The sequence below is a fragment of the Bison bison genome, unplaced genomic scaffold (assembly GCF_000754665.1).
Source record: "Bison bison bison isolate TAMUID 2011002044 unplaced genomic scaffold, Bison_UMD1.0 scf7180017864321, whole genome shotgun sequence".
NCBI lineage: Eukaryota > Metazoa > Chordata > Mammalia > Artiodactyla > Bovidae > Bison > Bison bison.
Genome location: NW_011494893.1, coordinates 371,739 through 384,557, shown reverse-complemented (window position 1 = coordinate 384,557; position 12,819 = coordinate 371,739). Strand labels below are relative to the sequence as shown.

General features: G+C 43.0%; 1 protein-coding gene across 5 annotated transcripts in view; it reads left to right on the top strand.

The window, feature by feature from the left end:
* The window catches only part of EXOC2 (exocyst complex component 2), a 125,470-nt gene that overhangs the window by 14,738 nt on the left and 97,913 nt on the right, over positions 1-12,819 (top strand). For all 5 annotated transcript variants that reach the window (XM_010852998.1, XM_010852994.1, XM_010852995.1 and 2 more), the window contains exon 2: positions 9,863-10,020. In XM_010852998.1, coding sequence (XP_010851300.1) covers positions 9,903-10,020 — 118 coding nt within the window. In that variant the 5' untranslated portion in view covers positions 9,863-9,902. The remainder of the gene's footprint in view (positions 1-9,862; positions 10,021-12,819) is intronic.

Here is a 12,819-nt window from a genome sequence, read left to right as displayed (position 1 = left end):
GCGGGACCGAGGGCACGAGCGGCCGAGACCATGGCTGGAGGCAAAGCTGGAAAGGACAGTGGGAAGGCCAAGGCCAAGGCAGTGTCTCGCTCACAGAGAGCTGGGCTACAGTTTCCCGTGGCTTCTATCATTGATACCATATTATATTGGATCTTAGATGCTACCTATTTGTAGTATGTACAATTATTTTACATACCACTAAAGAAAGAAAAACTGCTAATTTAACCATGATATGCCATCAATTATAAGATGCATCCAAATTTCAGAGATCTTAGAATATTTCAAGAACTGATGAAATACGAGAGTGAAATTATTTGAATTAAATGAGTACTTACTATAAAAAAAAATTAGGCTATCAAATACCCTAACATTGTAATATAAGATCTTAAAAATTCAGATTCTTCTGATATATAGAAATGTTTTATAATAAGTACAAGAAGTTTTAAATGAATAACAACGTGCTTTTATTATAGTTTAACTGTTAAAAGCTAGGAAGGCCAGTTTCTATAGTCTTACATTAGTAATTGAATTTAAAACCTTTGTCCTAATTAGTAAGACTTTCATAGAATCAAGAGCTAAAAAGTGACCTTAAGAGTAATCTCATCCAACCGCCTTATATACAGATGAGAAAACTGTTTGATGGCACATGGAGGTAACCAAGGGCTTTCAGTTGTCGGTGCCAGAGCCCAGCTTAGAGCCCAGATCTCCACACTATTAATAGATATTCAGTTTTTGAGGTTGTTCTATCAAAGCTTCATTCAGAGACCTATAGCTTGGAATATTTTTGGTTTATTAAAATATATCTAGATAACCATGTGATCTATTACCTAAAAAGATAAAATTTAAATGACTGTCTGAAACCTTTTTGAAGATACCCTTATTGTCCTTGTGTGATGTCCTTTGTTCTTATAGGTAGGAAGGAATTTATTTGCCACAAAATGATAACGCTGTGGTAAACCAGTACCTCACATTAAAAAAAAAAAAGGCATCAAGTTTAGAATTTATTTCAGCTTCTTCCAGTTCTTTATTTTAGAGAAACAGTGCTGAGAAGCAAGAAAACACTTAGGTTCTAACTTTCATTGTATCTACAGAATAAATCATTGACAGAATGTAGTATTATAGTGCTTCCTTATATCCAGAAATGTTTCCATGTAGTTTTTATTGTTCCACTAAATATAATTCACTAAAAACTAGACCAGCAATTCATAAGATACAGTGACTTTTTAATTCCATTACTGAAAAAAAAAATCCCTCTTTAAGTGTATGTTTTTTTCAGTGTAAACACATCGACACCATACCAACATAATAAGAAATGAGAGAATTGTCTGTCTAATTCCCATAAGGGTCCTCTAAGTCCTGTTTATTCCCATTCAGGTTCAGGTAGTTGAAAACTTCTTGGTAAATTAACATGAGTCTGGAGACATGTCAGAATTATTGCTTTTTAAATTTTTCAAAATTTTTAAGTTAAATATAATTGACTTGGGCTTCACTGGTGGCTCAGTGGTAAAGAACCTGCCTACCGATGCAGGAGACACAGGTTGGGAAGATCCTCTGGAGAAGGAAATGGCAGACCACTCCAGTATCTTTCCTGGGAAATCCTAGGCAAGAATAGAGGAGCCTGGCAGGCTACAGTCCATGGGGTCACAAAAGAGTCAGACATGACTCGGCAACTAAACAGCAACAAATAACTGACTTAAACTCTTGTATTAGCTGCCTCTTGAGAAACCTGTATGCAGGTCAGGAAGCAACAGTTAGAACTGGACATGGAACAACAGACCGGTTCCAAATAGGGAAAGGAGTATGTTGAGGCTGTACGTGATCACCCTGCTTATTTAACGTACATGCAGAGTACATCATAAAAAACTCTGGGCTAGGTGAAGCACAAGCTGAAATCAAGATTGCCAGGAGAAATATCAATAACCTCAGATATGCAGATGACACCACCCCTATGGCAAAAAGCGAAGAAGGACTAAAGAGCCTCTTGATGAAAGTGAAAGAGGAGAGTGAAAAAGGTGACTTAAAGTTCCACATTCAGAAAACGAAGATCAAGGCATCCAGTGCCATCACTTCACGGCAAATCGATGTGAAAACAGGGGCTTTATTTTGGGGGGCTCCAAAATCATTGCAGATGGTGACTGTAGCCATTAAATTAAAAGATGCTTGCTTCTTGGAAGAAAATTTATGACCAACCTAGACAGCTTATTAAAAGGCAGAGACATTATTCTGCCAACAAAGGTCTAGTCAAAGCTATGGTTTTTCCAGTAGTCATGTATGGATGTCAGTTGGATTGTGAAGAAAGCTGAGCACTGAAGAACTGGTGCTTTTGAACTGTGGTGTTGGAGAAGACTCTTGAGAGTCCCTTGGAATGCAAGGAGATTGAATCAGTCCATTTTCAAGGAAATCAGTCCTGAATATTCATTGGAAGGATTGATGCTGAAGCTGAAACTAATACTTTGGCCACCTGATGTGAAGAACTGATTCATTTGAAAAGACCCTGATGCTGGGAAAGATTGAAGGTGGGAGGAGAGGGGACGACAGAGGATGAGATGGTTGGATGGCATCACCGACTCAATGGACATGAGTTTGAGGAAACTCCAGGAGTTGATGAAGGACAGGGAGGCCTGGTGTGCTGCAGGCCATGGGGTCGCAAAGAGTTGGACATGACTGAGCTGAACCGAACTGATTGTATTAGTTTCGGGTGTGCAACATAGTGATTCAATATTTATAGATTGTACTGCATGTAACATTATTATAAAGTAGTTCTGTATTTCCTGTTCTGTACGTTGCGTCCTTGTGATTTATATGCAGTAGTCGTACCTCTTCCTCCCCGTCCCCGATAAGACTCATCCCATCCCGCCCTCACTGCTGGTAACCACTGGCTTGATGCCTGTATCTGTGAGTGTGTTTCTGTTTTGTTGTTTTCATTCATTTGCTTTCTTTGTTAAATCCTATTTATAATAGGGTTTCCCAGGTGGCAAGACTGGTAAAGAACTCGTGTGCCAGTACAGAAGACATAAGAGATGTGGGTTTGATTCCTGGGTTGGGAAGATACCTGGAAAAGGGCATGGCAACCCACTCCAGTATTCTTGCCTGGAGAATCCCATGGACAGAGGAGCCTGGTGGACTACAGTCCGTGGGGTCGTAAAGAGTTGGACACTACTAAAGTACCTTAGCACGCACATATAAGTGAAAAGATACAGTATTTGTCTTTGTTTGTCTGACTTTTTTCACTAAGCATGATACCCTATGGGTCCATCCATATTGTTGCAAGAGGCAGACTCTATTCTGCATAATAGCTAAGTAGTATTCCATTGTGTGTGAATGTGTGTGTATCTGTGTGTGTACGTGTGTGTGTATCTACACACACCCACACACCCCGCATCTTGTGTATCTGTTCTTCTGTTGATGGACACTTGGATTGTTTCCATATCTTGGCTATTGTAAATAAAGCTGCCATAAACTTTGGCAGGGTGCGTGTATCTTTTTGAATTACTGTTTTTGTTTACTTCAGATATATACCCAGAGTGGACTTTCTGAATCATACGGTAGTTACTTTTAGGTTTTTTTTGAGGAACCTCTGTACTGTTTTCCGTAGTGGCAGCACCAACTTACACTCCCACCAACCCAGCGCATGAGGCTTCTTCACAGCCTGGCCAACGCTTTCTTCTCCTCTGTTTGAGGATAGCCATTTTGACAGATGTGAGGTGACATCTTGTTGTGGCTTTGATTTGCACTTCGACTGGTGATGCTGAGCGTCTTTCCACGTGCCTCTTCACGTCTGGGTGTCTTCTTTGGGAAAATGCCTGTTTGAGTCCTCTCCCCAGTTTTTATTCAGGTTGTTTGTTTGCTCTTGAGTTGTATGAATGTATTTTGTATATTAACCCATATTAGCCGTATTATTTGCAAACATCTTATGTTCAGTTGGTTACACTTTTGTTTTCATGATGTTTCCTTTGCTGTGCCAGAGATTTTTGGTTTGATGTAGCTCCGTGTATTTATTTTTGCTTTCGTTTCCCTTGCTGAGAAGACAGAGACAAAAAACACTGCTAAAATTAATGTGAAAGAGTGCAGTTCTTGTGTTTTCTTACATATAGGTCCTTAATCCCTTTTGAATTTCTGTTCGTGGTGTGAGAAAATGTGATTTGTTTGTTTGCATGTGGCTGTCCGGTTTTCTCAATACCATTTACTGAAGTGGCAGTTTCCCTCATTGTGTAGCCTTGCCTCCTGTGTCATGAATAACTGTATATTTCTGGGCACTCTGTTCTGTTCATGTGTATATCTGTTTTTATGCCAGTATTATCATTTTGTAGTACGTCTCAAGTTGGATCGCGATTCCTCCATCTCTGCTTTCTCAAGAGTGCTTTGGCTATATGGAGTCTTCTGTGGTTCCATACACGTTTTAGGATTGTTTGTTCTAGTTCTGTGAAAAATGTCATGGATAGGAATTTGATATGAATGGCTTTAAATCTGTATATTGCTGTGGGTAGTGCAGACATTTTGATAAAATTATTTCATTCAGTCCGTGAACATGGGATATCTTTCCATTTCTTTGTATCATCTTCAATTTCCTTCATGAATGCTTTATAGTTTTCAGAGTATTGGCTTTTCACCTCCTCGGTTAAGTTTTATCCTAAGTATTTTATTCTTTTGGTGTGATTTTAAATGGGGTTATTTTCTTTCTAGGCACTTAATGACCACTATAGATGAAAGCTTTCCTTTAAAAATACCCTTGTTAATTTGGCATGAATTGTGAAACTAACGATGTTTAGAAACTACCGTTTAGCAACACAGCAGATTTTTGTATGATTCCTTTTTAGCAAACCTATAGCCCTGATCGGTACCTAACAGGTTTTAAGTGTGGAGCTAAGGCTAAGAGCCAGTGTGTAATGATTTGTGGCCCCTCTGCCCATGCCCGTGTGTTTGTGTAAAGTTCTGCTCCAGTGCTGTCGGCCTTTATCATCTGTCTATTTATATCACTGAATCCTCCATTATTAGTGTGCTTGGGTAAGGATATTGCCTTAAAAATGGCTTATTCTGTATCTGTATTAATTTTCCTTACTTGAGTAATAATAGCTCCTTTACCTCCTGCTTCTGTCATTCTGCTTTCAAAAGATAAAATTAGCTTGTGGTGTGTAATTTTAGATAGGTTCACTTTTTATTCCTTACCTCTTTCACTCTTATATGCCTGTATATTGTAAAGGCTGGATATTGTTTTAATTTAAAAAGGAGGCTTATGACAGCAAAGTCAGACTTTTGTTAACCTCTGTTCAGTGTATTTATATAAGAAAGATCTTAAGACAGAATTTCAGACTGTTGCTTTATCGCGTTTGTAAAATCCTTGTGAGGAAAATCCATAGGCACTTAATGACAACTATAGATGAAAGTTTCCCTTTAAAAGTATCCTTGTTAATTTAGCCTGAGTTATGAAACTGAAATGTTCATGAACTAAATTCTGTTTTTTTGAGGCTTAGAGTCTTTCTTGAGAATGATAGTAATATATTTCATGTATTTCTGACTTTAAATATTAAAACATTATCTGTAATGCAAGATGCTTCTGACTGGAGGTGGGTTGAAAAGAGACATCTTCCAGGATTCATTCCATAGATAATTACGGAGTGCATACCTTGTGGGTGGGTACTGTCATGTGGATTGTGGATGTTGGAATGTGGAAAGCAGATACTCTTATATTTGAAATTTAAATGGCTTACTGATCTCCTGAGATAATGGTTTGTCCATGCTTGAAGATATGTAGATGATGCTTCATGGCAAGGGAATGCCATTTAGTTTTTGCATATGAACCAATGTAATGAACACTGGATTTTCAGCTGCCTTTGATGTGTGTGTCTGGAGCAGAGCTGTACTTTTTCAGTCATAAATAAGAAAATAGATTTTGTGCTTGTGATTCATGGCTGTCCATTGTGGCCCAGATAATTACCTGTTATTACCAGACACCACTTTGTTTTTCTTGGACAAACTTTGAGGATGTCAAAAGTAAGATTATGATCCTCTGTAAATGCCTTCAAAATGGATTTAGAAATTTGGGAGTAAACTGAATTGTCTGTCCTAGTTGTTTTTGTTGTGTGTATGCACACACATGCTTGCTTTTTTTTTTTTTTTTTTTGAGTCCAGAGGTATTTTAATTTCAGTTCTGCTTCACAGCAGGATGAAGTGTTGTAGAAGGAGAGATCCAGGAGACTTCTTAGAGAAAGTGACCTGAGGGAGAGAGCCAGTCAACCAAGAGGGCGGTGGTCAGGCTCTGTCGCCCCACAGCCCTTGCTCTCACCCCTCGTTTCGTAAATGTGTGGTTACGCAGCAGCAGAGATCACTCATAGCACTGCGCATGTACGCTGGACCACGGGCTACTTTTGTTCTGTAAGCATATAAGCTCCACCTGAAAATCCCTGGTGGCTACGTTATGGCAGCTGCACCAGTCAGGAGAGGATAAATGTGTCTGTAGTACCTACAGCTTCTCGAGTTTTCTTCCAGCTTCCCCATGCACCTTGCCTACCCTGGGTTCAGTGAACAGTGAGAACAGCAAGATAATTGGCATAGTCCGTAGATGTTACAGCGAGACAGTAACATTTAAGCTTGACTTTGAAATATCAGTAAGGATTTAACAAACTTGGAAAGACATTCCATTTAGTTGAAATAAGGTAAATGAAATCAGAAAGGCATAAAAGAACTCAGTAGTTCATAAGAAGTGAGTGGGCCCGTGTAGTTAGTGTCAGATGAATGACGGAGAGGATGAGGATGCCAGGTAGGGTAGACAAGTCTGATTGCGCCAGGTTTTAATAAGTGCTGAGGGTGTTGTGGGCACTGGAGACCACTGAGCAGTGGGTGTCATGGAGGCTGTTTTTGAATCAGGAGTGATGATTAGACCTGTAATTGGAGGTCTACTCAATTGGAGAATTGATTCTGGTGTTTGCTGAGGGTAGATTGCAGGGGAGGGCTAGCAGGGACAGAGTGACCAGGTAGGAGCTGGCTGGCTTTGGCATCTAGGGAGAGAAGCAGTCGACCTAGCACTCTGCAGGGGGATTCTGACTGTTTGATTCACGGGGTGCGATGGGGAGGGAGTGGAGTCGAGATAGCCTTGGGTTCCATTTTGGTTTATTGGATGAACAGTAACGTGCTCTGGCCCTACCCCTCTTGCTGCTGCTGTTTTGCTGTTTTAGTCATGTTAGATGAGTCACACAGGTGTGACTGAACCCAGTCTCCAGCTTCCTCGCTTTTTCCAGAGGAGACAAGCTGATGGCACCTGGCTCCGAACCCCAGCCCTCTACTCACAGGGTTGCTCTCTCTGGTTTGGCAGCCCTGATACTAAGCTGTCCTGAGGAGCACGTACGAATGGTACTAGGGCTGTGGAAAGTGAAGACACTCCCTGGACTTTGCATCTCCCACCAGAACCCAGGGGCAAAGGCCCGTCACCTCCTTATTATCCCCCACACCCCAGACTCGCTGAGCTCTCTGCCAGCACCACCTCCATGTTTCTGGACTCCGTGGCTAATCTGCCAGTATCCTGATGGTCATTTCTGGATGAAATTTAAAACTCCCTCCTCTTCCCAGAAACACACCTGCCTATTTGCAGCGTTATTACCACTTTGGTTAAACCAACAGTTCCTACAGTAACAGGACAATATAAATCTTGTTTCTTTTGCCTCTTCTGAGTGTTTCAAGAGCTTTTATTCTTGGATTGATTCCTTTTCATGGCATCTTGTTCTTCTAAGTGTAAGAGTTTTCTCCTTCTGCAGATACTTATTTGGGATCAAAGTTTACTGTACTTTTGAAGGGTGGTTTTTTGTTGTTGTTGTTGTTTTTTCTGTTATCCACTGTGTTGATTTGCTGGGGCTGCCATAACAAAGTACAGTAGGCTGAAACAACAGACGTTATTTTCTCATGATCTGGAGGCTGGAAGTCCAAGATCAGGGTGTCACAGGCCTGGCTTCTCCGGAGCCCTTCCCTGGGCCTGGGGGCGCCACCTTCCCCGTGTCATCGTGTGGCCGTGCTCTGCGTGTCTGTGTCCTCGCGCCTCTTCTCGTGAGGACACTGGTCCTGTGGGACCAGAGCCCATCTAGTGACCGCGTCCACCTCACTTTAGAGAGGATGGTCTTTAGAGTTCCGACTCTTAAACACAGTCACTCTCTGAGGTCCTGCGTCAGGACTTGGTAGAGAGAGAGCAGGTTAGCCAAGATAGCACGGTCAGGCTCTCTGGCCCCGTGGCCTCTTCCGCTTGCCCCGCATTTTGTAAATAATGATGTGAACAGCTGAGGCCACGTACAGCACTGCACACCACACGTGCACGTTGCGAGGTACTCGCTTGGCCGCAGGCTACTTTTGTTCTGTAAGCATGTATAAGCGCCACCTGGAAAGCACTTGGAGTTATTTTATGGCTGCTGCTAACGGCTGCTGCATCAGCCAGGAGAGAAGAGACGCATCTGCAGTTCTACAGCTCTGTGCATTGTCTTCCAGCTTCTTAGCTCACGCCTTGCCTACCATGGGTTCAACGAACAGTGTGCACAGTGAGATACAGAGAGACAGACTTCAGCACAAGTTTTGGGGAAACACTTTAGCCCACACCACCAGCCTTATCTCTGTTTCCTCTGGGTCTTTTTTTAGATCTTTCACCTCTCGTGTCTTCCCTGACCACTTTACAATTTCTGTCTGTCCTTAGGACAAGGCTGTGACAGCTGTTCGTCTCGTCTGTGCGTGGGCAGAATGGTCTGTGTCTGGCTTTTCTCTGGGTGATGTGGCTGCACGAGGCCTTCTTCTCGGGAAGACCTTCCCTGTTGGAGTCTTTGGTTCCCTCTTCTTAGGGCCCCTTAGCTTCTCCAGAGTGGCTGTTGTTGCCTGGACAGGGTGGAGTTAGGCTACAGGGTGGGCACCCTCCTCCCCCCGTGCCTGATGTGCCTGAGTCCTGGTCCTTTCTGTTGGGTCACGTCAGAGACTGAACTTCTCACCTGGCTGATGGCAGGGCAAAGGCAGGGGCCACAGTCTAACTTATTAGACTGCCCACAAAAAGACAGGCAGCCAGCAAGTTCTCAGTGCTCTTCCCCTGAGCCCACCCTCCCCTCGTCTTTTGGGGCATCTCAAGTCTTCAGCACTTGAAGAGTTCTCTTCATTTACTGGGCTTCCAAGGTGGCGCTAGTGGGAAAGAGCCCACCTGCCAATATAGGAGACAGACCGGGTTCGATCCCTGGGTCAGGAAGATCCCCTGGAGGAGGCTCTGGCAACCACTCCAGTACTCTTGCCTAGAGGATCCCATGGGCAGAGGAGCCTGGCGGGCTACGGTCCACGGGGTCACGAGAGTTGGACATGGGTCAGCGCCCGAGCACAGACACGCGCCCCATGCACTCAGTGCTGTGCTTTGCCTGTCGGAGTGCCAGGACTAGAGAGCACAGCGTCTGGGACAGTCGGCAAGTCACTGCTTCTGCCTGCGTGTTGAAAATGTCAGTGTATTGATCTGAACACGTTTAAAAGTTGCTATGCCAAGTCTAATATGAAAACAAAATGAAATTCCATACACCTATGGGAACTTAGACGTTCTTTAACTTCTATGGATCTGTTTAGGTCAGAACCTCCTCTTTGAGGCGCTTCCAGCATGTGCCTGGGGTGCAGAGGTGGTGTGTGGAGCTCAGGAGGCCTCAGTCTGTCTTTCCTGACGTGAAGTCCGCATGCCTGCTTTTCCTCCCCGCACAAGCTCATGTCCTGGGTCACTCATGTTCAGGAGATGTGGCCAGTGGGCTAACCGGCAGCTGAAACCCAGCACCGGTGTGTGAAGACGACGGCTGGTACTGTGTGCGTACCTCTCGCGTTTCTAGTGGATGCTGGTCTCAGTTGGCACTAACTCTTCTTTTTCTTTTAATAGGTCACTTCTGTAGCTCGACCTTGTTTCTTCAACAAGCACAATGTCTCGATCCCGACAGCCCCCTCTTGTGACAGGCATCTCTCCAAATGAAGGCATCCCATGGACGAAGGTCACGATTAGAGGAGAAAACCTGGGGACTGGGCCAGCTGACCTCATAGGTAAGGGCAGGGCCGATGCTGTGTGTTCATAGTAAAGGCATCTTTATGTTGGCAGCGAGGCAAGGTGCCAGTTCACTGTTTGGAAATAGTGAAGGTGGTAGGAAAACACCCCTGAGGTCTGTGCAGGGTTATCTGGATGGAAATGAAAGAATTATTTGGTTTTCTGATTTTTTGTTAAAATCATTATTTTATCAACTCTTGTCTGTGTTGTCTTTCTCCTGGTCCTGACACAAACCCCTGCAGTGGGGCACTGCCTTATTTGCTCAGTGTTGGCTTCCCTGCCGGGATTGCCAGTGCAGCTGCCCAGCTCTGCTTTCCTCTCCTTGCGTGGCCATCTGTGTTCCTCTTCAGGTTCAGGTCAGCTTAGCCTCTTCTGGTCCTACTGCTCTTGGAACCAAATCTAAATTCCCTCCACCTGGAGGAGCTTGTGCTCTCTTCCTGGCCACACATGGGACCTGCGGGCCACCTGTCTGCACGAAGATGGCCTTCAGGGTGGGGAGCACCAAGGCTCCAGATGTACAGCCACAGGCTGTCTGTAAACTTATGCCCGTGGGTAGAGAGCAAACCATCGATGTCATTGTGTGGTCAGTTGTGAACTAACTCTGAGGGTGTGCAGATACATTCAGGACGAGGAAGGGAGGCATCTCAGGATGTGCTTCTGAATATGTATTCTGATTTCCCACTTTAATTTATTTGGATTCAGACATTCTGTTGACTCATTTCTTAATTTATGAAGGAACCAGAGCCTCTTGATGAGGGTGAAAGAGAGTGGAAAATCTGGCTTGAAACTCAAGATTCAAAAAACTAAGATCATGGCATCCAATCCCATCACTTCATCTCGAACTGAAGGGGAAAAGTGGAAGCAGTGACAGATGTTATTTTCTTGGGCTCCAAAATCACTGCAGACAGTGACTGCACCTATGAAATTAAAAGACGCTTGCTCCTTGGAAGGAGAGCTATGACAAACCTAGACAGCATATCGAAAAATGGGGGACATCACTTTGCCGACAAAGGTCTGTATACTCCGAACTGTGGTTTTTCCAGTAGTCCTGCATGGATGTGAGAGTTGGACCGTAAAGAAGGCTGAGCACCAAAGAATAGATGCTTTCAAATTGTGTTGCTAGAGAAGACTTGAGAGTCCATTGGACAGCAAGGCGATCAAACCAGTCAGTCTTAAAGGAAACCAACCCTGAATATTCATTGGAAGGACTGATGCTGAAGCTGAAGCTCCAGTATGTTGATCATCTGATGCAAAGAGCCGACTCAATGGAAAAAGACCTTGATGCTGGGAAAGACTGAGGGCAGGAGAAGAAGGGGACGACAGAGGATGGGATGGTTGGACAGCATCACCAACTCCATGGACATAAGTTTGGGCAAAGTCCAGGAGACGGTGAAAGACGGGAGCCTGGCGTGCTACAGTCCATGGGTTGCAAAGAGTCAGACATGACTGAGCAGTCGAACAACAACAGCACGGGTAAACACCAGAGATGATGAGTTGCACTTGTTTCTCTTGCAGTATCGCTGCTGGCGGACGTTGTTTTTTGGCCGCCCAGAAATCCCTTGCCGAGGAGAAAGTTGACGGGAGTTGGGTACCATATTTAGTTATTAAGTCTTACCCTTCCCAGCTTGTTCTTTTCACTAGGGTTACCTAAATATGTCTCATTTTATGTTGTTTTCTTTAGCTATAGTTTGTGATTGTTAAGTAAATAAAACCTAAGTTTATTACCTTATGAAAATAGTCTTATTTTATGTCTTGGTTCTGGACAAAGCTCATTCCAGATTGTTCTTTATAAAAAGTGGGGACATCCCTAGAATTCTTGGAAATGACCGTCTAGCTGGAAGTTCTGCCCTGCAGTTTAACCGGTGGTCCCTGAGCCCCCACATGGGACTGCACAGGCCTGTGTGGAGGCAACTTCGTTACTTCAGGCCGTGTGGTCACTGCTGGGCTTCCACAAACCTGCTAGTTCAGCTCTCGGCTTGTCCAGGCATCGCCAAGAAACCATCTTTTTAAAAAGCAGGTTAACCTACTAAACAATTTAAACATTCTTAACTCTGATGACATCTATGCTAGCCAAGTAAAACACTTTTAAAACACTTTATTTGGAATTCTACAAGGTATTTTAAAAGTTATATTTCATGAAGCAGATTTCTTAGCAGAACATGCTTAAGAAATAGATCTTATGGTTTTATTTAATTTCCATAACATTTAAAATGACCTATTTAAATCTGTTTTAAATAATATGATTATTCATTTTTTTTTTTTAGTACAAATACAGGGCCTATTGAATCTGAGCAACCTTGGTAACCGCTGCAACGGGATGAGCAAACTGTTACTCTGGTTCCTTTCCTGCAAACGCGGGCCATCATGGCTGTTATATGTGTTTGCTCATCTGGGTGTGTTTTTACAACTTTGTCTGTATATCTGAAATCTCCCATTTCTCAGTTTTAATTGTAAGCTAGCTCCCCAACAGTGAACTTATATTAGGAACTTTAATGCATTGAGTCCTGATATTTATCATTGGGTTATTTCCTTTCTGAAGTTATTTAAATCACAAAATCTTGATATTATAAAATTTAAAAATATCAACTTATGTATTGACCTACAGTGATATCAAAATATCCAGCATCTGTAATTAAACAGTTCATAAATTAAAACATTTATTTCCATTTATTTAAATACATAGTCTGATGAATGTGTGCATAAAAGGTATTTGAGGAAATATGTTTTGAAGTGTTTTTCAGGCTTATCTTGGAGATGGAAAGGTGTTCCATGGGTGCTTACAGCTTCTTACATTGCTT